The 27,226-nt window shown below is 37.2% G+C and overlaps 1 protein-coding gene across 5 annotated transcripts; it reads right to left on the bottom strand.

The window, feature by feature from the left end:
- Positions 1 to 205: 205 nt before the first annotated feature.
- camsap1a (calmodulin regulated spectrin-associated protein 1a) lies at positions 206 to 27,226 on the bottom strand. Of its 5 annotated transcripts, none has more exons than XM_077194370.1 (19): positions 26,878 to 27,226; positions 25,171 to 25,328; positions 15,686 to 15,948; positions 12,061 to 12,222; positions 11,779 to 11,859; positions 11,502 to 11,534; positions 9,562 to 9,703; positions 8,990 to 9,129; positions 8,705 to 8,801; positions 8,422 to 8,587; positions 7,606 to 7,691; positions 7,348 to 7,432; positions 4,805 to 6,758; positions 3,898 to 4,034; positions 3,632 to 3,819; positions 3,453 to 3,552; positions 2,915 to 3,030; positions 2,663 to 2,781; positions 206 to 1,553 (listed from the first exon to the last, which is right to left on the bottom strand). In XM_077194370.1, the coding sequence occupies exons 2-19, from the start codon at positions 25,325 to 25,327 to the stop codon at positions 1,263 to 1,265; spliced, it is 4,317 nt and encodes a 1,438-aa protein (XP_077050485.1). In that variant the 5' UTR covers position 25,328; positions 26,878 to 27,226; the 3' UTR covers positions 206 to 1,262. The 5 variants fall into 5 exon arrangements, with proteins under 5 accessions (XP_077050485.1, XP_077050486.1, XP_077050490.1 ...); XM_077194371.1 differs by having other exon boundaries at positions 7,606 to 7,688; XM_077194375.1 differs by having other exon boundaries at positions 8,422 to 8,497.

Below are 27,226 nucleotides of genomic sequence, written 5' to 3'. Positions count from 1 at the left end.
TTCATTGACATAATGCATAGCAAATTTTAAAATCTGCACATTTAAAACTAGTCTCTTAAAAGTAATATCCAAAAAGACCAAAAATATGTAATAAAAATAAATAAATAAAAACTGTTAAAATGAATGTTTTAGAGGGAAAAAAATATTAGGATAGTTTTTATTTATATTTTGGTCAGATTGCTAAAATTACACCACACCAGAGATGTCATTTTGGTTGTATAATTTATTAAATGTCAGTGTTCTTTAAAATAAATATATGGTAAATAAAAAAAAATGAAAGCAAAGTTTTGTACAATCTAAACAAACAACAGAAAGCCCTGCTCACAGGAGACCCTGGAGTACATACATTCTTTACTGAACACACACACACACACACACACACACACACACACACACACACACACACACACACACACACACACACACACACACACACACACACACACACACACACACACACACACACACACACACACACAATCAGTGGCAATGTGTTTCTATGACAATCTGGTTCCTCAGTGAAGAATTATGAAAGTACATTAATACTGTCAGCAGTTAGCATGAATACATGTCAGAAAAAAAGAAAAGATGAATACAGAACCATTTCATGATAAAACATTTTAAAACCATGAAAAGCTGAAGGTCAACATCTTCTTCTTCTACACACACAAACACACACACACACACACACACACACACACACACACACCTTGTCACATGTTCATTGCATTGCACTGCTAAAGAAAGTGTCACGTATGAACAGCAGCATATGGAGAGGTATGAGAAACGCAAAAAACACCAGATGTGTTCGTACGCACATTCGTGTAACCATAGTACGTAATTCATAATTCAAGTAGTGAGAGTGTTTCCTGTCGTTCCTGTGTAAATTAATACTACGGTAAAATCAAACAGAAAAGTGCCACATGCAGATTTCTGCCTAAAAAAAAAAAAGAGCAACACTGAATTATGACATAATTCTAAAACACATTCATTAACTCTGTCAATCAAACATCAAGCTCCACCAACTCCACTTGTTCCTCAGCTCTGCTCATGTGATGTCACAGCGCAGTGGCCAATAGGTGGGTGGCAGCTGGTGAGCCAATAGGAGAGCAGGAGTCTAGTCTGGAATTTGAGAAGCTTGTGGACCAATAGGATATTAGGAGGCCTGCTCATTTGCATAACAGCAGTTTAAGAGATGAAATATAACCCAGTAGCCAATCAGAAAGTAGCGGATCTATCCGATGAGCTGATGGAAACGAGGATCATTTTCTCTTGGAGGTGCTCGGCCGTTTGACCTGCCACAGGTGACCATGGATGGTGAGAGCGTCTACGCTGACCGAGACGGACTTGGCAGGAATGACGTTGAACTGCTTGCGGTCGGAGCTGTATTTGTAGAGTCTGTCGATCATTTTGCGGCTGATGGATCGCGGCCCGGTGCCTTTGAGCTTGACGATCTCCTCTGTTTCAGGGGAATACACATACAGTGCCCGGAACTGACATCCACCATCACGGAACAGGATTATCAGGTGGTTGGACTCACATCGCTCGATTTCCTGTGGATTAGTAGCAATGACTCGTTACATATTCAAACATATACAGCTAGATATATAAAGATGCATAGAAATATAGAAACTATATAAATCAAATTAGTATGTAGCTGTTCAACAAATTGTAAATGTTTTTTATCATGCAATACTGTCTTGATCTCTCCATCGATCGATCGATCCATCGATCCATCTATCTATTCATCCATCCATCCATCCACCCATCCATCTATTCATCCATCTATCCACCCATCCATCTATCCATTCATCCTTCCATCCACCCATCCATCTATCTATTCATCCATCTATCTATTCACCCATCCATCTATTCATCCATCCATCTATCCACCCATCCATCTATTCATCCATCCATCTATTCATCCATCCATCTATCCACCCATCCATCTATCTATTCATCAAATTATCTATTCACACATCCATCTAGCCATTCATCCATCTATCTATTCACCCAGCCATTTATTCATCCATCCATCCATCCATCCATCTATCTATTCATCCATCCATCCATCTATCTATTCAACTAATCATCTATCTATCCACCCACCCATCTATATATCCATCCATCTATCTATTCATCAAATTATCTATTCACACATCCATCTAGCCATTCATCCATCTATTCATCCATGTATCTATTCATCCATGTATCTATTCATCCATCCATATATCTATTCATCCATCCATCTATTTATGCATCTATCATTATCTATTCATCCATCCATCCATCTATTCATCCATCCATCCTCCTATCCATCCATCCATTACCATGTACTATATTATTTGCATGGATGGATAGATAGGAGGATGGATGGGTGAATGGATAGATGGATGGATGGATAACTACTGCATTTTGTACTGTTATGTACTGCTTCACATACTTTAAAAAAAAGTATGCAGAGTATTCTTTTTTTTAAAGTATGAGAAACAGTACATAACAGTACAAAAATGCAGTAGTTCATAAGCATGCAGAAAATGTGCATACTGTGCACAGTATTCAAACTATGAACTACATAAATAACAAAATATTATGTAATAGTAAGAATAGCACTGAAGCAATGCTATTTTGAACAGCCTGCTGTCATAGTAACTGCACTCACCTCCAGAATGGCGTTCTTCTGTGCTTCATTGACTTTTCCCGCCAGACAGCAGTGAGCGATGGCATTCTGGATGATCGGTTTGTTGGACTTTGCACTAGGCTCTTTAAATAACCTGGGCCCTGAAAACAGAAAGGGGAAAAACACAAACTGAGCTAATAATGCTGAAATATTTTGTTATCTTGGGTGAACAAACAAATGACATAATAAAACTATAAATGAATAAAAAAAGAGCTGTAAATGTGTGTATCTCACCATTGTATTCTGCTACAGAAGTGATGGACGAGGCCGTTGAGCCGTTGTCCCAGTCTCGTTCCATGCTCCTGCTCGCATTTCGGCTCAATATGGGAAAAGATTCCACAGAATCCCCCCTGCAACACAGATCCGGGAATAATGATATTATGATCTGATGACTGGACTGAAATCCAGTGAAATAAAACCAATGATGCAATAAAATAAAATAATAAAAAACATGTTAAAATTTTTAATTAAATATTTTAAATGACAATAAAAAATAAAAAATATAAATCAATTTATAATATGATATTTACACACACACACACACACACACACACACACACACACACACACACACACAATATAGATTAAAAACATGTTAATTAATATTATGAATAAATATATAAATAAATAATATTTTGGTTAAAGTAGCTCTGAATTTAGTCAGAAACAGAGTATCAGTCAACTCAAAGTGTGATGTGAAGAAACGCAACATTTTTGCATAAAGCTATTGTTTTGAGTCCAGAGAAGTGGGCCGCACATCTGTGATGCTCACCTGTGTGAACTGGCCCCTCCTGACGCCACACTGTCACCTTCAGTAGCAGCAGAAGCCAATGAGAGAGAAGATCCAGAGGGAGCAGAACAGAGACTCACCGCTGGAGAGAGAAAGAGTGGCGTTACGGGCACAGAATCAAATACATTATGTATAGATGCATTAAAAGTACAGTTTCTTACGAGCAGAACAGGAAGATTCAGCTCGATGCAGTGATTTAGGGCGTGGCCTCCTGTTACGTGGACGTGGTTTGGTGACGCCCTGCTCCTCCAGAAGCTCTTCCTGCTTCCTGCGCAGGTACTCCTGTTTGATCAGCTCCCTACGAGACTTTTCTTCCTCTTTACGCACGCGGTCTTCCTCAGCTTTTCGTCTGACACAAACAGTCATAAATGACATTAAATAGAGAAAAGCTCTCCTATTTACTCACTAGATCCAGCGTGACAGATACCTGGCTTCATCTCGTTTGAGCTCTGACTCCACCTCCAGCTGCTGCTTGCGTATCCGTGCCTCTTCGGCCTTACGCTGCTGTTTAAGAAGGAACGCCGCCCTCTTCTTAGCCAGCTCGTCCTCTGCTTTCTGATCATCCTACAAACAGGAAGTGAAAGCAGAGACTATGGTTTTCATACAAACAAACAAAAATACCAAGCAACAGGAGACAAGTTTCAAAATTGTAAATTGCAATCTTTTCTTAACTTTTAGTAACACTTTATTTTAAGGTGACAGTTACACATCACTACATGTACTTAGTATAGTAATAATTATGTAAAGTAAATTATGCATAATTACAAGTAACTAACCCTAAACCAAACCCTAACTGTAACTATATAGGAACTACATGTAGTTAATTAACTAGAGTAATTAATATTATAATGTAACCATGTCACCTTAAAATACATTTTAACCTAACTTTCTTTTTATTATTGATCATTGGTGTCTTTTATCACGTTACTGTTGCTTTTAATAGACTCTTATGGCTTATTGCTTTTATGATATGGAAGCAATAGCAAGATAGTAAAAGACATCAATGTTCAATAAATAAATACATTTAATTGTTATTTAATAAGTTATTAAAAAAATTAAATCACATTAAACCACTCTTTATCCAACTATCTATTTTATAATGCAATATAATTTAAATTAATGTTAATATGCAATCTAACAACATTAGATAAATCATATTATAATAACAGATTTAAAAATATATAAATAATAATAATAATCATTAAAAATCCACAGTGTAGACAATGGTTCAATTGTCTTTTGTTGTGTTGCATTGCTCATTTCCGGTGTAGACACGATGTATTGATAAATGTTTTATCATTACTGTCATTATTATTATGTAAACGCTCTGGTACCTTGAAGAAGAAGCCCAGCCCAGACTTCTGTTCACCATCAGGTTCTGTGCTACCTTCTGACGGCTCAGCCAGTTCAAATAGGTCCACTTCAATCAGCTGTTTCGTTCTGTTTTCCTCAGATGGAACCGGAGCGTTATCCTCTCCAGAGCCACTGGAGTCGCTCAGCTCCCGGGTTGGATCGTCAGGCGGTGGTTCTGCGGAGGGGAGTTTGGTTTGGGGAGAGTCAAGGATGTCTGAGCGTCTATTTGCAGATTCCTGCAGTTTAAATGTAGTATTCCGAATAATTCCTTTCAAGCCACGCCCACCCTCTTTAACCCCACCCTCTTCCTCATTCTCAGCCCGGGGGGTCCTGCCACCCGGCGTCGGAGTGCTTGCTTTTAGTGCTGGACGACTGTTGGTGTCTTTGCTCAGTTTGAGGTCGCTAGGTTTGGCTCGAGGCGTACGACTCGAGCTGAGTCTGGGAGGACGCTTGGTCGCATTGGAAAACGATTCTGTGAACTGCACGGAAAGGCGCGACTTGGTCTCGTGCTGCTCCGGCGGTTGTTCGTTTAAGGTCGGCACTGTGCTTGGTTTGGTTTGCGGTTGTTCCTGCGGAGACTGGACGGTCTGTTTCATGAGCAAGTCCTGCTGGAGAGACATTTGCATCATTTGCTGCTGTATCGCTCCGATCGCTTCGTTCAGGAGCTCGATTGAACGGCTACATTCACTGAGATCTGGCTCTCCGCCCACATTGTCTGAAGCTCCGCCCCCTCCCATGACACTCAAACGATTGTCCTTATCCTCTAATGGAGTTACTGACGTTTCTTTATGGTCAGGGCCCTTTCCAAGAGCTTTCAGAACCTCAACGCATGCATCGTCCTTCGCAAGCGGTTTCTCCTTAAACACAATTCCCGTTTTGAGTGGGTGTGGCAGTGTGTCGCTCCTCCCTTTTTTGACGACATGCAAGAATGCCGCCTTTCCCAGCTGTTGCCGCTGGCGTGCCGACAGGTTCTCCATCTTCCTTTTCTGCATCTCGATGGCACGCCGTTTTTCCTCCAATTGCATGCGAAGGTGTACAAGTTCGGAAGCGAGACCAGGGCGGCCACTTTGTGTTCCCGGACTCTTGTCCGAAGGGAAGTGCATGCTTTCGGATCCATCGGGAGTGGTTGTCTGGGAGCTTCCTGTGCTGGGACAACCATCAGGAAATCCGACTCTATGCCTGCGGCGTTCTGCAAAACTTGTCATGCGGCCGGTCGATGTGCTGCTGGCCTGCGACAACACGCTGGGGCAGGGACTTGCCCGCCCGCTAGTACCTTCCTTATCGTCCCGTTCGTGCACACAAACGTCCTCACACAATTTCACTGACTCCTCTTCCACTCCGAAGCCCATGCATTTCCTCCCAGCTTGCATCAGAAGCACTTTGGAAAGCTCTTGTTCTGGAATCTCTACATCTTCATCTTCCTCAAACTCAGAGTCTGAGACGATGTCCTCCCAGGCTCCGAGCGGACTGTCCCGCACACACTCCGCGTCGTCGTGCAGGAAGAAACTTCCCGGGGATTGCGCTCGAGAGTTTTCTTGCTCGATGCTATTGATTGGAGTAAAAGTCCGGTTGAGTATGCATTCTGCGGGTGTATGCACCCCCCGGCGTCCCTGACCCCATCCTTCGCCACTTTCCTCCCGTTTACTAACCCCCATTTTCTCCTTATTTGGTCGTAGAACTGCAGGTTGCAACGGTTCCAAGTAGAAACTATCTCTGGATGCAGCAGCGCCCTCAGGGCTAATGACAGCCAATAGCTCCTCCTCTTCCTCCTGGTTGTCATGGTTACGTGTCTGGGGGAGGGGCTGGCCATTTATGCGGTGTCGTGGAGTAATGGAGATGACGTTGGAGGCTAAACTGTCCTTGCTAATGGAACGAGCCAGGCTGATATTATCGCCACATATGCGTTCCCAATCCGTCTCCATTTGAGAGATGGGTCTGAGAAAAGAAATACAGATATATTTATTTGAACGGGTTAGTCATTTATTCCAGGACTGGGCTGTATAAATTGTGCAATGGTAGGAATGTGTTAACCTGTAGAGATTCTGCAAGTTCCAAATAAAAGGAAAACACATTCAAATGAGATAATGTGGCTGTCTTTTAAAGTATTTAATTTACTGGATTTAAAAAAAAAAAGAAAAAAAAAAGGAATTAACACATTTTCATACATATACATAGAATTTCAAGCAAAAATAACAGTGATAACACAGATACATTACCATGTCACAAAATTACTCTTGCCATGATATATTTTTGGTCAGATTGTCCACACTCAATTAATTCTATATAAATGCCATTTAATGTTACATCAGTGTTATTTATTTTTATGTGTACAGTATATTTAAATTTTTGTACATTTTAATTGCATTTAAATTTTAAGGTAACTTAAGTTTTAGCCATTTTATTATGTGCCTTCGTCATTTTATTTAATTTTTCTACCAGTTTAGTGACTGCAAGGCAACAATTTTAATAGTTTTAACTTCAGTTAACAATGCCAGTACTGTGTGACATTAGACTTAACCCTAACCTTTGTCTCCGTTCTGTCCAGGCAAGCTGTGATCCAAGCATGAGTCCATCCATACGGGACAAAGAGTTTGACCTGTTCCTGAGCTCTGCTCACAGAATGACAGAGAGAGAGAGAGAGAGAGAGAGAGAGAGAGAGAGAGAGAGAGAGAGAGAGAGAGAAAGAAAATAATCAATTAGAGAATCAATTTATTCAATCTCATCAATCTCATCAATCTAAATGCAATATTATGCTAAAAGTTTAATTTGAAGATGTAGTTACCTGAAATCTCCTCCCCCTGAGAGGTCTTCTGTTGTCTCTGTCGTAACGGGAGGAGCGGGTGGGAGGGGGACGGGCTTCTATTTCTTCTGAAACAAAATCAGCTCCATTACAAGAAAAGTCAAACAACTAGTTGCAACAAGCCATATAAATGTGTGTATATGTCTGTTTAACTATCTATATATGCTATTTAATTGTGATAATAGAATCTTTAGTTTTATAGAATAAATATAAAATAAAATGCCTAACATTAAAGATGAACGAGAAACAGCGAGTACTCTTTGCCATCGCAACTAATTTGCAAATGCCGGTCTATCGGAGCTCACAAAACCATTCAGGCTCAGAGTCAGCAAGGGGAGTACCACCGTAGGTACACAGAGACATAATCATAAATTATAGGACAGATGGCTAATGCTAAGATGAGCTTCTCCATCTTGCATCGACACTGAAGAGCGACAGATCACATGCTACTTTAGATTTCACTTCTATTGGTTGTCTCTCCCAAAAGTCTCTCTTCACTTGCATAAAGTTGAAAATATAGTTTAATATTCCCTATAACAACATCTCATAATTAAGTTTTACTTGGCATAAAAAAGTCACATAAACCACGATCAGAGCAGTCAGACTGAAACGGATTTTCAGAAATGCGATTTGAACAGGATTTCAATCGGATATGCACAAAAATCAGATTTGGACTGACAGTCTGAACGTTGTTTTAATCACAACCCAATTGTGATATTGCATAGTTGTAATTTAATGCAATGGTAAAATACATACTGCAATGTGTAACATATCATTAGGTACTTCAAATAGACTTACACAGACAAGGACTCCTCAGGGTGCAAGTAATACCGCATACAACCGTCAGGATTGGCAGCTGTCGCCAACGAGTCGGCTGAAGGAGACGGAGTTAAAAAGCTACGCTTAGTGGCATTGGATATGGGCACATGGGGACGGGAACTCTTTGGCTGGAGAGACGCTCTCACTGTCAGATTGTCAATCACAACACAGCATAATAATAAAGAGTGAATGAGATGGACGTCTTCAGATAGAAACTAAGTGTGCATCTGAAAGTATCAAGCTTTTAAGACTCGGTTCTTACCATCTTTAATCTCTTGTAGGTCTCGTGGCTTTACGAAGTCCGGCTTCACTACTTCAAACCACCAAAAGAGCTCAGCAATGAAAACCATCACGTTATGCTGGAGGAACAAGAGCAAGTCAGTCACGCAAGGAATTTGTTAGCATAAGTAGATTTGTATGCACTGTATTCTGGACTGTCTTAACTGTGAAGGATGCATATGATGCTGTCTTAAAATTGGCCTATGGTTTCTTAGAAGGAAACCCTTTACAATACTTTTAGTGCAGAATGATATATTTAGGTACGGACCTTTAGCACCGGTGGGCCGTAGAGCAGGTCTTCAGTGTGCAGGTAAAAACACCTGTTCAGGTATTCGTTAGAAAACTCCCGCAGCAGATGGATGTTATACACACTATCCGACAGAGACGTCACTTCCTTCAGACATATGTCTAATGGAGAAAAACAACTTTGAAACTTAAAGAGCTTAACAACTTAAAAGAAAAAAAAAATCTGTATCCATAATTTATAAATCATTCTTGTATAACAAAAGCGCTTTTATCATTCATCATTCATCTTTTAACCAAAGCGCTTTAGATAGATAGATAGATAGATAGAGAGATAGATAGATAGAGAGAGAGAGAGAGAGAGAGAGAGAGAGAGAGAGATTTGGGGCTTGTATGAATATCAAAGAATCCTGAAAAAAATTGAATCAATGCCAATTTTAACTTCAAAACTACTTTAAAAATCTTTATAAATAATTTCTAAATCATTGTAGCATACATTTTTGAGTTGAACTGAATGCAACAGTTGACATATGAATTTACAAAATTATTCTGCTCATTTGTGGCCCTGTGTGTGTGTTTGTGTTTGTGTATATATACCATCTAGCCTCATGTATTCGGGGCAGTAGAAGTGGACGACCGCTAGCAGTCCTGCTCCGTCACAAACGTCCTTCATCAGGTCCTCCATCACAGACAGATGAGGGAAAGAACGACTGGACAGGTGTTCTCTGCGGTAACGTACCTGAGAGAGAGCAGGCAGGGACTTGTAAAGCATCTAACACAGATCAGACACATGAACAGTCTCTCACATACTAAATGACACGCTCACTTTAAACATGACAGTTCACTCGAAAATGAAAATCCTGTCATTTAACTGACTCATGTCACTCAAAAAATCTTAGTTGTATCTTTTCCATAAAATAAATGTGGATAGTAATTCTGTCTGCCGACATCCAAAAAGTACGCAACACAAAAGTAGTCTGTACAACTTAATAATAATAAATAAATTACTTAATATTAAAGCATTACGTTAAAAGTTTTTGGATTCCGTGATAACTGTGAGAGGAACACACTGAAATGTAATTTTTATGTGAAAGAAAATAATAAAAAATAATAAAAATTGATTATTTGCTGAAAATATTGCCTTCTGTCTTAGCTCTCAGATATTTTTGAATCCTTACGATACACACAGATGACAGAATTTTCATTTCGAGTATAACAAACCTTGAAAAAGAATATTTTCATGCAATTTTTTAAACCTTCCTAATGTGGAATGTGTTATGTGGCAAAGTGGCTTCTTCTGTGTCAAATAATTGTATATACAGCATATATATATATATACACACACACACACACACACACACACACAGTATATATAGACCTTTTTCAATCAATCTAAAAATCCTGGGTTGGCTTTTTAGTATTTTTTCTTTTTATTATTAAAATAGTAATGTATGTAAATAATGAATTTATGAAAATAATCGACATAAGATAATTATTTTTGGTGTTTTTTTGAGAGATAGAGGGAGAGGATCAGATTGGACCTGGAGCCAGGATCATAAAAGTAATTTCTCCAAATTCAGTTTAAAAGTAATTTTGTTTCACTTTCTCTTCTATAGTGAGGGTCTGAAGGTCTTTGCTTGTATATATACTATCTATTTATGCTATTTAATTGTGATAATAGAATCTTTAGTTTTATAGAATATCTATAATATAAAATGCCTAATATTAGTCACTAGTACTCACTAGTGTGCCTAATATTATGCCTAAAAATGCCTAATATTAGTACATCACAAATCCAAACACTCTTCTGGACCTTTAATGTTGAAGTCAAACCTTCAGCAAACAAAATAAACCACAGAATGACATTTTGAATGATTGGATGTGTGGATGCATGAAAAGACAGATGGATGAATGGAAGAGTGAAGTATTGTGTGCGTGGCGTGTTAAAGGTTTGCTACTCAATACGGGACCTGATAAATTATGTTCCAAAAGTTAGGGGTCGGTAAGATTTTTTTGTGTTTTTAAAAGAAGTCTCTTCTGCTCACCAAGACGGCATTTATTTAATCAAAAATACAGTGAGAACAGTAATATTGTGAAATATTACTTTTTAAAATAACTGTTTTCTATTTGACTATATTTTTTATTTATTCCTGTGATCAAAGCTGAATTTTCAGCATCATTACTCCAGTCTTCAGTGTCACATGATCCTTCAGAGATCATTTTAATATGATGATTTGCTAATCAAGAAACATTTCTGATTATTATCAATGTTGAAAACAGTTGAGTATGAGTACTGTACCACACGAGAGAATTCCACTGGCTCCAGCATGCAATGGGCCAAAGCGTTCATGAGATCAGGCTGAGATAGACAGAGACAAGACAACGCACAACAGAGAAAGAGAGAGAAGTGGACAGAGAGATGAATGCATGAGATGCACAATGAGACACACACGTTCCTCCTGCCAAACATACACATACTATCTAGTCATTTGCCCGGTACATGAGTTTGAAGACACAGGGGGCGCTGTTGCACTTACAGGCACGAGCTTCCAGTACCATTTTGAGGGAGACTATCCGACAGGAAGGGGCAGGACAAGAGAGACAAAGAGGAAGAGCATAAAGGTTAAAGGTCGAGCAGAGAAAGAGGTGTAGGGAGAAGAGAACGATCAGATTTAAAAGCAATCGAATCTGATCACAGAACAGGGTTAAACAGTCTAGTAAAATGCACAGTGAGTGATTCAGCCAATTAACGAGGAGGCCTGCATGCTAACAGTCTACTATTGGATGGGTTACGAGACTCGTGATTGGTCAGACCTTCTGATGGCACGGCGAATCCATCAGCGGCTGTTTCATCTTGAGTTCCTTCTCCGAGAGCTCTCTCGTCTTCAAGATCACCTGAAACACAAACAGTTCAGCGTACTTGACTCCACTGCACATTACAATAGTCTGATATACTATAAACACTATTAAACACCTTAAAGGTACAGTAGCAAAAATAGCCTGTTGAAGGGTGAGGGAACATGTTTTGGTTCAAGAAACCTTGACTAACCTTATGTGAACTTAAATGGCCAAGTTAAAGTAAAAACAAACACTGACCTTGTTGATCCAGAACAGCATGGCGTCCTCCATGTCGAAGGGAAGCTCTTTAGAGGCGCAGAAGGAGGAGAAGCGCTTGACGCTTGCCACGACTCTCTCTACAGCCATCATCTCCACAGTGTACGCCATCATCAGAGCGTCTATCAGCGGAATATGAGAACTCTATACACACACACACACACACACACACACACAAATGTAACCGGACAGATGATAGTAGTGTTGTTATTGTTAACTTAAACTATATATTTTTTCAGTAACTGAAACAAATCTGGAATAAACCTAGATGTAAAAAAATGTTGTATAAGATGAAGAACTAAAATTACTAAAAATAAAAGATTTATAAAAATATTTTTTTTTTAAAACTAATAAAAATGACAAAAACATGCCAAAACTTAAAAGCTACAAACTTTACAAAAAAATGAAAATGAAAATATAAAAATAGAAGCAAATTCAAATTATTAATTAAAACTATAACAGTATACAAATAATACTAAAATAACACTACGGGGAAGTTACCAGTCTGAAAGTCACAAGTGATTTGCATTTTTATCAGAGTAAATGTACATAAAGGAGTAAATAAAAAAAGTTAATAAAAAGAGTAATCATATAAAAATGATGGCATAATATATCAATACTGATTTATAGTAATTGAATATAACAGATATAGTTGAATATACATTTAAAATATACATATTTTTTAACAAAGAAACAATATATTAAAATATTTAACAATATATAACAGATCATTTTTTTTTACATTGACATCACATAGACTCACTATGTTGCATTTTTAAATCAGTGAGAGGTGTCAGTTATCTCACAAAATAATATGGTTATTTTGCATTGAATACATTTTAACTTTTGTCAATCTGATCAAAATTGGAGTAAAAAAGGAGTCAATATCTTATATCGATCAATACTGTTAATCAAACAAATTATAAAAGCAACAAAAAAATTGCATTTATAATGTTAAAGTGTTCTGAACAAGGAGTTCAAAATAGAATCACATTTTATGCATACAGAAATCTGTGCACAGTATACATACAGCAACCGATAGACAAATATTTATAGTATGACATTCAACACACTGTAAGAAAGAGAGAGCTGTTACATGATCTCTCAACAAGATGGAAGACTCAAGAGATTCAGCCGTATAAGGAGAACATCAGTCCTGCTGTACTCAATCTCGGTTTCACACACACACACACACACACACACACACACACACACACACACGCCTGACAGAACACAGAGTCATGGCGCAAGTGTTTTCAGGGAACTGGCTGCTGTGCAGAAAGTCCACTGCCTCGGTTTAATGATTGGGAAAGAGTCTGAGTGTCTATGGTGGAGGGAGTTCATTCAGAAGCACACTTCATACACACAAACCTCAGAGCTCAAAGGGCTGATTTGATTCCATTCAATCGAATGCGTTATTACTCTGATAGCTTCTATAAACATGTCAACATGCCAGCAAAAGTGTCTTCAAACTGAACGTACAAGAAGAAAGTCTGTGCTAATGTCTGCTACAGCGCCTCATTTAGCAATACTGAGAATGCACAAGTACTTGTAATCATGTTGTGACACCCTTCGGAAGCAATGGCACGTGAAATCAAGCATTTGTGTTTACAGGCTTGTGTACTTGAGTATTGCTGCCTTCAAGTTTTCCAGTGTTGTTAACTAAAACTATTTAAAAAAAAAAAAAAATTATTATTATTTTTTTTTAATCGGTATGTGAAATGAGGCAAAACATTTTTTAGATAAACATCACAAAATATCACCAAAAATTATAAATGTAGCCTTGGCAATGGACTGAAATAAATACAGTACTAAGTACTAAAATTACTTAAACTATACATTTTTTAAAAAAAGAAAACATTTACAAAAATAAAATAAAAAGTTAAAATGAAATAAAAAAAACTATTTCTAATAAAACTAATAAAAATGACACATACACATAGCAAAATTACTAAGCTTAATCTATATTTGAAATGAAAACTGAAAATATAAAAATATAAGCTAATTCAAACTATAAATAATACATAAATATGTTTTTTTCTTTTCCCTTTCTTTCTTTTTGGTTTTGTGTATGTTGTGTACAAGCAGCTTTGAGTCCAAGACAAATTTCCTGAAAAAGGACAATAAAGTATACTAACTAACTAAATAATTGACCTGCATTCCAGTGGTTTTGGTCAAAATAAGTTAAGTAAATCATTTCATATTTCTTTCTTTTAGTGCTTGTATAACAAATCGAAAAGCAAATGATGTGCTGCCATGTGGTGATGAATATAATCATTCTGAAAGTTAGTGATGGAAACTAAATGAAAGAGACTTTGTGTTTGGGTGCATGTTTGTCCATTAGAGAAACACTATGGATGTTTCCATTGGCCTACAAACAACACACACACACACGGCCAGCAGGTTGAGCAGATGGTCATACTGTGCCTCAGTTCTGTCCTCAAATACACCTCTCCAAATCACTTTCACACACACGTTTGGTTTCCATGTTTTATGAGGACATTCCATAAGCGTAATGATTTTTATACTGTACAAACTGTATATTCTGTCCTCTAACACTAACCCTATCCATCACAGAAAACTTTCTGCTATTTTAGATTTAAAAAAAATATTATTCCGTATGATTTATTGTCATGGAGACAAATAAAATGTCCCCACAAGGTCAACATTTACTGGTATACTTGTATAACGTAGGGAAAACCAAGACCACAGACACAAACACACATGCACGCTCCACAATATTGCGCAGCAGTGACTGCTCACTTTTCAGCCTTGGATTAGGGAGCATTTTTCCCATCTATATTTTCTATAGTAATTTCAAACTATTCTGCAATAAAGAGTTCAAAGCCATGAACCAAACCAAGTCAGTCTGAGATGAATCACAACATTAAAGGGTAAGTTTGGCGTTTTACAAGTAAAGCCCTGTTTTAAGATCTTTTCTGATGAAATCGAACGGTTAAGATTAAAATTTGGACACATGCTGCTGTCCCGAGAATTTTTTAGGTTTCTGTGGTAGCACCCCATCCCCCCCCCCCTTTTTAAACTTAACCGTTCGATTTCATCAGAAACGATCTTAAAACAGGGCTTTACTATTAAAACGCCGTACTTATAAACTCTACAAAACAAATTTTAATGAATTACTACAAAGTAAGTAATCATATATACGGTTTTATAGTCATTGATCATAACAGTATATAAACACTGTTAATGACTATAATTTTAAAAGATTACTTAATATAAAAATATTAATAATACTATAAAAGTATATAAATAATGCATATGCGTTGTGTATGTAATATGCGTTGTGTATGTAAAAATAAATAATATATACATATGTATATATAAACCAATATTTAATTTATTATATTATAATAGAATATAGAATTATTAGATTTTGTTAAACAAATATTTTATATATTTGTGTGTGTATATATATATATAAAATATTTGTTAACATTGAAATTTTTGATAAAAATCAGCTTTGCTATGAGTAAAACTAATGGGAGTTGTACTTGTGGGATTTGTGCCTCTTAGACACCGACTTTAACACAAGCCCATAACACTTTGCTATCTTCAGGTAAGAAAAAGTCAAAGGTCAAAATCACACCATCTTAATCGGGGTGGACGAGAGGTCGTCGTGGGAAACGGGCGTGTCGTCTGATTCTCTGACATATATCCCCCGTCGTGCGAGCGTTTGGATGACGGCCTGATGGGAAGTGAGTGCAGACGCTTGTTCTCCTTTCAGGAGGAGTCCGCAAACCCTACAGTAGAGATCCGAGGACAGCAGCAGCGATAACACCGGAGGCTTTATGTGCTCAACGCAGTACTGATCCGTGTAGAACGGGTCTCGCAGGTCCGTTGGGATGTGCTCTGACAGAGAAACACACAAAGACAAAAAGCATTTTATACACAAAAACACAGAATTATGACAACCTGTACACGTGTACTGAATCAATAAACCAGTATAACAGCAATAACCTCAAACAACAATATATTTTAATATAATGTTATAATTATAAAAACACTAATCAAACATTAAGTACTTGAAATAAAATACACATTGCATGAAAAAAGGTGTATTTTTTGTATTTTAGGCAACATTTCTCATTTTCGTTTAAATTGAACTACTAAAATAAAAACTTAATGAAAACTACATAGTTACAAAACAAAAACTAATAAAAATGGCAAACTCACAACAAAATTCCTAAAACTTTAAAAGAAAAAAAGAAAACAGAAAATATTAAAAATTATAAAAGTATTTATAAAAAATACTAAATATTAACAAGAACTATAGCAGTACAATACTAAAATGACACTGATTGATGATAGATTAGATTGATAGATAGTGTGATGCATATATCTATAAAAAATCTAAATTATAATTTAAATTTGGCCATCTCTTTTCTAATAATCAATAAATTGTAAGAGGAGAAGTGACAAATCAGATTAGGCAAGAACTGTAGAAAGACTGCAAGAAAAAGATGTGAAGATGTCACGTCACACAGGCAGCAAACTAAAGTGTCCACCATGTGATTTTGAGATTAGCCACTCCTAGCCGCACGTCAAGGGCACGTCCTTGCTAGCCGAATCAGACACCAGCAAATTGCAAACAATTCCACAGAAAGAGAAGACATCAGGTGTGTCTCAATGTGATTATACATTCACGGCTTCAGCGCAAGGCTAATTACAACTAACTGCTAGCTTAATGTGGCTAAGCGAAATAAACACAATGTTTATTTCATTTGTTCATGTGTTTGACCTTGTTTTCTTGATTTAGCCGTGAGAAGAGCACATGGTCAAGATGATAAGCAGCTTTAGTTAATGACGACAATCCGGCAGGTGGAAAACGGTCACCATTGATTACCAGTCCAAAACGCCACTTTTACCCTTTACATTTTCTGTTTCTCTCTAATAGATATGTTTTTTTCCCCTCCACCAAAGGTCATTCTGAGGTTTTGTTAAAGTAGGGGGTCAAAGGTCAACCAGTCAGATTAAAGCCTGAGGAAGATTAACAGAAGCGAACTGTCAAATAACCCCTGATGAGATGGGTGTGTGTACGTATGCAAGCGTGCATTTTACAAATCCTACATAGAAACGCCGAAGGCCCGTTCACAACAAGGATAACTTTAATGATAACAATAAGATGTCGTTGTAAAAGAATAGCAGAATCCACACCACAACGATAACGGCACAGAAGAATGATATTGGTGAAATCACTTTCAGAACGTTTTTTTTCCCAGCAGATGAACGATAAAAACATTGACAGCCAACCATAATCCATCCCGCTTTAAAGAGCTTTAGCATTTAAAACGACATTGTGATTAGAATAGACAGAACAATATCATTCTCTGGTGCGGACGCTAATATAGTTATCGTTCTTGGTGTGAATGGACCTTAAGACCGCATCCTATTAAAGTTTGATGGATGGGAATGTGTGAGATCTGTTTTGAGGGTGTGGAAAGAGACAGAGGAAAGGATCCGTTTCAAATCAAGCTGGAAAATTGGACTTGCCACTTGAAATTTCAAGTCAAAGGACTTCAAAAGTCCAGTCAGATTTATTTGCATAATGCTTTTCACAATACGCATCCTTTCAAAACAGCTTTTCAGAAAGTCGTACTGTTATGTCAATGAAGCTTTGGTGTTTTACCATAGAGCAAGTTTTTAGGCTGGGCGATATATAACCATACATAATAATAATAATAATAATAATAATATTATATAGCCTAACCATTTATAATAACATATACAAGTAATCCTCTGAGTTTTAGATTAGCTATATTGTATTTATGATGTGTTATGTAGCACTTATATTAGTGCAGCATTGATTTAGGCACACATCTGAGTGTTCAAAGGCAATTAAGAGATATTTGAATATTGGTCATTTTTGTTTAAAGGGACAATGTGTAGTTTTTTAGGTATTTTATTATCTAAAATCAATATTTTTATTCATAAATATGTCCTCAATGGTGTACAAATACCTCTGCCAATTATCTGACTTATCCTCGTAAACGAAGAATTTATTATCTTTATATACATGTGACGGGTAGGAACACGGAGGCTTTCATGTCGTTCCGCCATCTTGAAAAACTATAATAGCAGAGAGGGTCAAAAAGTACTAGGCCAACACGTTTTCGTTCAGAGCCAGCTGAAAGCAGCAGAAACAGAGGAGCAGACCAGAGCAGAGCAGTGAGAGGCGCTTGTCACTGCCCCGGCAAGTTTAAAAGGCTGCATTGCACTGTTATTATTCATACTGTAACATTCGTTTGTTCGTTGTGTCAAGTTGCAGTTTGTTTGAAATAAAAACCTGTTCACCCGAAGCAAAACAAAACTGTTAGAAGACATCCTGTCATAGCTTGGTACATAACAGCTACCGTAGATGCAACACGCATTTGAAAAAGCGAGGCGCTGGAGAGCACAAGTCGTTTGAATGCAAAATACAATTTCACCGCTAGATGGGAGAAATTCCTACACAATGTCCCTTTAAGGCAAGAGTAAGCGATTAATGTGTTGTATAGATGTAAATAAGATTGGACACCACAGGGGAAAAGTCTAATGCTCGAGCGCATGCTGGGAGAAAGTAATTAAGAAATTTAGATTTTAAATTTGAGTTTTTTTGCAAGCAAGAGAAAAAAATTCACAGAAAGCATTGATCGGTTGTCTTAAATGAAAACTAGTTGGTTATCAGAGTCTAATGTGTTTAACATTTTCCAAATGTAATTGAAAGTAATTTAAAGGGTAACTAAACCCCTGGTCAGAGCCTGACTCCAGCCACTGGCAATATTTGCAAAATGCTGTAAAAGTGGGCAGAGCCCAGCGGAGGAGGGGGCGTGCCCCTGAGACCCGCGTCTCTCTGTAGGCAAGGCCGTGGTGAGCTGGTGCCTGCTTACATCACGCAGTACCACAACATCCAATAGGAAAATTCAACTGCAGTAGCCACCGTTCAACCTGAAGAGGGCAGCGCTCAGACGTTTTTACACCATATAATGTATTGTAGAATTAAAACACTTTATACCCAAATGTCAAAAAATGTACTCGAATCAATGAACAGCATTAATAAAGCCCCAGTCTTACAGATCATTAACTAAAAAAAGTTGTTTTAGGATTTAGTTACCCTTTAAAAGTCAAGTGACAGTGTTGAGAAATATAGGGCATGGCCTTAAAGAGAGGTTCACCCCAAAATAAAAAATTAAGGCATAATTTACTCAACCCAGGTGTTGTTCTAATGCCGTATTCCCTTCTTTCTTTTTTGAACCACAAAATTAGATTTTTTTTTAAAAAATGTCCCGCTAGCATTTAAATGTCCCGTCCATTTAATGGCAGTGAATGGTGACCAGCGTCTTTTTTTTAAAGAAAGAAAAGTATCACAGAATGATCTCATGCCATATATTCGGTTTTGAGTGTATAAGAGAGTGTTTGGCGAAAAGCAAATTTAATGCGTTTAACGAAAATACTGATCTTGTCCGTTGGTCTTCTGTGCACAGTTGTGCGTTCGTGTGAGTCTGTTCATTCCGCTTCGCCCAGAAAAAGCACACAAGTTGTGAGAAATCAAGATTAATAAAAACACAACATAAAAGAAATCCCCCAAAAAAGTATCCATGTATTTTGTTCACTAAGTTGAATCTCCGGACAGGAACACTGTTTGTCTGATGACAGAATAACAGTTGACGGATGTAAACGCCATAACTTTTTGTCGTGACGAACACAACAGATATCTTCACCTGAGAGAAAAAGTATTGTAATGGATTGTATTTCTTGTTGCATTTTTATTAATGCTGGTCGACCATTCACTGCCATTATCTGAACAGTTGCAAGCAGGACACTTTTTAAAAATTCTCCTTTTGTGGTCCATAAAAGAAGGGCATACAGCATTAGAACAACACCAGGGTGAGTAAATGATGACTTAATTTTCAATTAGGGCTTTCCCTATCCCTTTACCTTTATCTCATTAATTAATAGTATAACGTAATGGCATTCCTTACTATAATTGAACATTTATTATATTGTGAAATGCATTTTGACATATCGTTGTTGATATCGCAGTACATTATATACTATATTTTTTAAATGTATAATAAATACCATTTTTATTTAAATAATAGTAATAATAAATGTTACCTTTAATAATATATCAATTATTTTTATCACAGAATATTTTTTAAATAATCCATAATTTAAAAAAAGCATTTCTGTATTATAATCCATATATACCACATAAATGACCATACAAAGAATATATTATTATAATAAATAAAAAATAAAAAAAAATATATATATATATATATATATATTCACTTTATAATATTAACATGATATTTAAAACAATTCTATACACATTACAGACCGCTTCACATGTGTGTGTGTGTGTGTGTCAGTAAAGGCGTGTGCACTACTTCTCATTAATAAATAAAGGCTGACAGTCAGAAGTGGGTCACACACTCGGAGGGTTTCCCTTCACGATGACATCTGACCGCTCCTTCAACGCTGGGCAAAAAGCTTACAAGCAAAACTTCACATGAATCCGCAATATCACATCAAATTGTCATTATCTCTGTTTTAGCAGAAGAGGCAGCTTCAGGTCTCAGACCCCGAAAGTCTCAGAGAAAGGGCAATCAGTCAAGTACTATAACTCGACATTATTCTGAAATATTAGAGTGCATGCAGTAACTGAACATTTAGATTCAGATTTGTTTATTTAAAAAATACACCTGCATAACGTAAAAGCTTTTTTGTAATCGTATACGCAGGATTTAAAAACAGACAATAGAACTCATTAGGGAAATGAGGGTGCTTTATTTAGATTCCTTCATTCTGGATGAGGCCAAAGAAATCTTCAATATCAATATGGATCTAGAAGCAATAATGACAAACCTACTTTCAAAAGTAAGTTGTCAAAATTATCTATTTAATTCAATAAGTAGATAATATCCATTTAATTTATATACAAAATTATTACAAAACCAAACATTACATATTCTCCAAATTAGGGCTGAACGATTATGGAAAATAATCTAATTGCGATTTTTTTAACCAATATTGCGATTGCGATTTAATATGCGATTACTTTAAGTTCTTTACCTTCTGTATTAGTCGACAAAGACATCAATAAATCATTGTACAGTATGGATGGGAATCCATTATTATTAATTAATCTTAATAATACTTAAAATATGTATTTAATTACATGTGTAAATATACATACATTAAATATATATATATATATATATATATATATATATATATATATATATATATATATATATATATATATATATATATATTAATTAATATACATATATATATTAATTAAACCAATTACATGTTAAGAATTTTAAATGGACTATAAACTAATATAGCTTCAACATATAAAAGCTAGTAAATAAAGAGGAACAAAAAAAAACATTACAAGCAAATAAACAAAGAGTGCTTTCAGTATTTAAAAGTAGGCTGTCTGAACGTTTTCCATTCAAAAGCTGGAGTGATTTTCCCCCTATACGATAAATTGCATTCACACTAATGAACATATCTCTTTTTAAATTGTAAATGTAGTTTTTCCTATTGGTTTAAGATATAACTGACCGTGTTTACATTAATTTCGCGTCAAAAGCATTTTGAGATGCAAGTACATTTACCCAATGAGTCGCTCACAGCCGCATGCACGAGCACTCTTCACAAAGCGCGCGTAAGTATTTTAAAATGAAAGCAGCTTTCTCAGTGATTTTCATAATTTTAATATATAAGCCAACTGCATTCCAAAAGACATAATGCCTTTGTGGAGCATTTATAAGGAAAATTCCGGCGGCCAAGACCGCGCACTGCAAGAGTAACATCAAAGCTGTAAAACCTGTGCAATGAAGCCCGCGACTGTCCTTGTAATTCGCTTAAACCCCGAACTTTATGAAAGATTATTTTTCGGAAGATTCGAGCGGTGTCGTGTCTGTGTGTGTGTGTGTGTGTGAGAGAGAGAGCGAGAGAGAGAGAGAGAAATTAGAAGCAAGCAGAATATGGTTGTTTCTAAAACACGCGCAGCATCATCACGCATGTGTGTTTAAAAACTAAGCTCAGATTCGATTCTGAAATTCTCTGAATCAATCCAGAATTGTTGGAGAGAGAATAAATAACACAATATCACATACATAAAAAATAAACTGTTCTTTCCTGTATGCCAGGCCTATGCGTAGCGTGCCAAGTTGATGCTTGATTTGCAGACTGCTTTTCTCTCGCGTGTCACATGACCAGTGTAATCGCAGCTTTTGCGGTTACAAAATCGCATTTCATCATATCGCGATATTATCGAAAATGCAATTAATCGTTCAGGCCTACTCCAAATTATATTATATTATTTCACAAACGGCTGATCTACAGAGATTTTCACTCACAAACATCTCTAGAGTTTACAGAGAATGGTCTGAAAAAGAGGAAATATCCATGAAGCAGTAGTTCAGTGGGAGAAAAGGCCTTGTTGATGCCAGAGGTCAGACGAGAGCTGATAGAAAGGCAACGGTAACTCAAATAAACACATGTCACAAGCGAGGTCTAAAGAAAGACAATCTCTAAATGGAGATTTCTATTTAATGATCTATAATAAGAATGTTTTTGTTCTGAAGAAATCACCAGATTTACAAGACCTCCAGTTACTAACAAACAGAAATCCTTTAGCATCACTCAGGGTTATCAACGCACTGGTGCTCTCCCACAATCACAGCTATTTCAGTCTGAAGGCTTTGTGATGTAACACTGATGACGTTATTTCGGTCCCCCGATTAAACTCAAGACACAGACACACCATCATCATCCCCTTCCTCCCTGCCTATCAAATCCAGTGTGTTTCATATGCACAAATGAAATGTTCATTAGGGCCCTGTGATTTAAAAAATTTGGAAAACTCAGATGGAATCGTCTTAAAAATGGAATTTACATTATAAAGTGGAATGCCATGGAATTTTGCTGAATAAATCAAAAGTAAGTAAGACTGTACAATTAATCAAATGGTCACGTGGACTAGTGTCTGTGAATATTAAAGCATAAAAAAATTGCGGTTAAAAAAAGTCTGTATGTTCAGCATGTCTCTGTGTGAATGAGCGCCGCAGCTTGATCTACTACACTCATACTGAAGCACACGTGGCGCTCGTGCTGTTTTCAGCGGCCACCGTCTCACTCACTATATGACGACATGAACAACTTCATCCAGCTGATTAAGTCAGACTGAAAGCAGAAGGTCTGGACTCCATCGCAGCTTACATTGGCCAAGGACCGCCCAAAAGGACATTTGATGCAACCAATCACAGTTTGTTTTGTTCCGCATCATGTTTGGTGTGAAAATGTTGATGTCGATGTCCCTACATTAAAAGACCGACGTGCATCTAATGAATTATTCATTCAAGAATATTGTGCAGGTTTATTGCAACAATGGCACCGAGAACTTCAAATACTTTTGAATATCCAACTGATAAGCGCTCATTGTCTCATTTGTAAACATGATGGCTTTCTTCTTCCATAAGGGGGTTTGGCATCACGACAGCGCGCAGTTAAAGGGTAACTAAACACTAAAACAACTTTTTTTAGTTAATGATCTGTTAGAATGGAGCTTCATAAATGCTGATTCCAGTGATTCCAGCTGATTCCAGAAATTGATTCCAGTAAATTTTTTGACATTTGGGTTTAAAGTGTTTTAATTCTACAATATAATGGTATAAAAACGTCTGAGTGCTGCCCTCTTCAGGTTGAACGGTGGCTACTGCAGTTGTATTTTCCTATTGGATGTTTGCGGTGGTTCGTGTTGGTGACGTAGGCAGGTTCCATACAAAGAGATGTATCTCAGGTGCACGCCCCCCTCCGCTGAGCTCTGCCCACTCTCCAGCATTTTTTCAAATATTGCCAGTGGGTGGAGTCAGGCTCTGACCAGGGGTTTAGTTACCCTTTAAGGAACGCGACACATAGGCCTACGTCTCCCCGAAATCCTGTAGATTTCAACCAATCAGACGGTAACTTCAAAAAGTAACTTCTAAAGTGTTTCCTATTTTGTGTGCCATTTGCATCAGACATTCAGTCAACGGTCCGTCTGAGGCTAGAGCTGCTGTGAGAGTCACTTTATGAGCATTTCACAATTCCATTAGATAAAAATTATCATCATATCATATAGACACAGAAACTCTAAGGTTTTCATGACAACCCATCAATATAAAAGTTTGAAGAAACTGTGACAGAAATATATTACTACTTCTCAAAGTAATAAAATAATAATAATATTATTTTAAAAAAATGTTAAGTAATATGATTGTTCTTCCATTTTAACAGTAAATCATAAATACAGAAAAATTCAAACAGACAGAAAAAAAATCTAGCAGGGTGCTATCATGGTAAAAAAACAACAACATGAAATTTAAAAAAATTACTAAAAAAAGAAAGATTTCGTGTCCCTAAAAATTACATTTTTGTGAGACCGTCCGGTCTTTTCCCAACCTCTCTTCTGGTCACTGTGGACTCTGAGAAATGCTGACTAAGAATCTACACACACACAACTTCTGCCACATCAGAACTGTTTACGCAATGCCAGTCACTTTATATCTCTGCCAGCATCTAAAGCAAGCAGTTCAATATAAGTCCAACAAACACTTCAACAAACAAGAGTGCGTTGTGCCCAGAATACAGTGTCCAGCACAAAGAACTGTATTTCTATGGTTTTGGGAACCTATAGACCTTATGCACCAGAGAAACGTGGGCGCCGTCATCTTTAGAATATTGTCTTTGAACTTCCGTTTTTGCGGTCGCTCTGTATATTTCTATGGCATCGCTGTCCAGGAGTAATTAGTTGGTGAAGTGGATTTACCTATTGTAGAGTTAACAAAAGTTATCATGAGCATTGTAATGTTTATCATAAGCATTGTAAAGCAGATGTCTTAACAAATGTCGACCGGGAATTTTTTTACGAGCAGTTCATTCATACCTATGCAAGATCGCTGTGAAAATACAGAACGGAAGTCAAAAGACAACTAGCGCAGCGCTGAAAAGGGGTCGGGGCTACATAAGGTCTATAAATATCACAATACCATCACCTTTTTGTAATGAGGGATTGCAGAAGAGACATGCACCTACCTTCACCGTATGCTTTGGCGAACAACCAGCGCAGGTTAGCTTCTATCTTTGCTCGGGCCGAGTCGTACATTTCCAGCGGCACGATTTCAAGTCCTCCCTCAACCGAATCCGCTCTTCTCGGGCCACCGTCCCCAGCTTCCAGCGCACCTACATCCATCCTGAACACACAAGAGGCACTGAAAACATCTTAAACTAACAGTTCATACAAAAAAAAAAGACAATTCATTCAAAGGAGTTATCCAGCACAATGTCCATACTGCTCTTTTACAAAGAATGCGCAAAACAAATTACTTAATATTTTCTTCTATTCCTCAAAATATGGCTTCAGATGATTTTGAAATATTCAAAGTGTCATATACACCACCAAAACAAAATAATAAATAAAATAGGCCTAGTTATTGTATTCGTTGTTTTTGACCCATTTAATAAACAAGGTTGTTACCCTAAAAACTACTAGCCAAACTCATTTAAATTTCAAATATTGTTAAAGTAAACTGTCAGTAATAAAAGAGGAACAAATAATAAAATTATGAGCAATAGCAAAAAAACAATAGAACAAACATATAAATAAAATAAACACTGCTTTTCATGTTTTTTAGGGAAGTCTAACAGTAATTTTCTTTGTCCTTTGTTGTTTGATTAATATTAAAACAAAGACAGCAGCGAGTTTATTAGGCGGATTATTAGCTACACGGATCCAATATACTGTTACACACATGCATCTTATTTCTCAACCGTTTATGTTCACTTAAGATATAACAGAGACTACACACAGAGAAAAAAGGGGTAAAATTGTACATTTAGGGGTACAACAGCTTGTCATAGGGGCAGTACCCTTAAAATGACATCTTTGTACCTTTTTTACTCCTAAATCTTTGTACCTTTTTACTCCTAAAATATGTATAAGTACCATAAGGTACTACAATTAACCTTTTTGTGGTAAAAAAAAAAGTGCAAAAATGTAATTTTAAGGCTACTGCTCAATTGTTGCCCAAAGGTACAATTTTTACACCTTTTTTTCTCTGTACAAGGACACTTGCCGAGACCGGCAGGTTTGTTTACGTAATTTTGTGTGAATTTGTCCGTTCAAGCACAAGAAAACGCAAAAAGAGTACATACATTTTTTATTTATATAACAGTAAATAATATTTAAATAGCTAGTTTGAAAAAAACATTTGGTTTTCAACAAGTACTGCTGCACATTTTGCATTAAATTTTGACTGTGATGTACCATGGTTAATACTATCACTTTTAACAGTTCTACCACAGTAACGTTAGCTACTAAGCCCAGCCTTTATTGAATGTAGGCAGTTTGCAGTCATTGGAAAACCAGCAAACAGTGTAATTATGTCCAGAGGCCCAGACAGACAATCCAGCATCCTGATCCTGATCCAGACTGTGTTTCAGACCAAACAATGAACGAGTTACAGAGGAACAATCACCTACCAATAACCCAAGTTGAGACAGCAGCACTGAGGAATGACTATACTCACTCACAAGTGATAATGAATGTTTGTGAAACAATGCGATTAATCATGATGTATTCCTAAATACAATCCTCAATGCGTGCTCAGCAAAAGAGAGATTATGAATGAATGGAGCTGCTTTACTATCACAGAAATATAATCTGACTGCACCTGTCAGCGGCCACAACCAGTGACATCAGAGACGCTCGAGCGACCCGAACACCATCAGGGCGAAATTTACCTCGATCCCCGTGTAGAATCCACAATCCAGCTTTGAAGATTCGTGAATATTCCCGACGGCTCTTCCAGGCGTCTGATCGTTCCCCTCCCCGCCCAGCAGCGCGAGCGAGCGCGGCCTCCGCTACATGGCGCGCCGCGAGATATTCAGCAAGTATGACGTAAACGGACAGAACAACACGTTTCCAAAAATGTCCCAATTTAAAAAAACATATTTGCTCGTGTCTCTTCTGCCACCCGGGCGCTCGTTCATTGTCTGGCTGCCGTTGTCATGGGAGACGCCGCGGCCCGTCGCTGTTATTGTCACTATGGACATATATATGCACGCTCATGGCAGGAGAGTGCGCATGCGT

This window comes from Siphateles boraxobius, unplaced genomic scaffold, assembly GCF_051911475.1.
Source record: "Siphateles boraxobius isolate OS27281-9 unplaced genomic scaffold, OSU_SipBor_1 11, whole genome shotgun sequence".
In the NCBI taxonomy this organism is placed as follows: Eukaryota; Metazoa; Chordata; class Actinopteri; order Cypriniformes; family Leuciscidae; genus Siphateles; species Siphateles boraxobius.
Note: the sequence above shows the minus strand (reverse complement) of the source record. Positions and strands in the feature narration are given on the sequence as shown.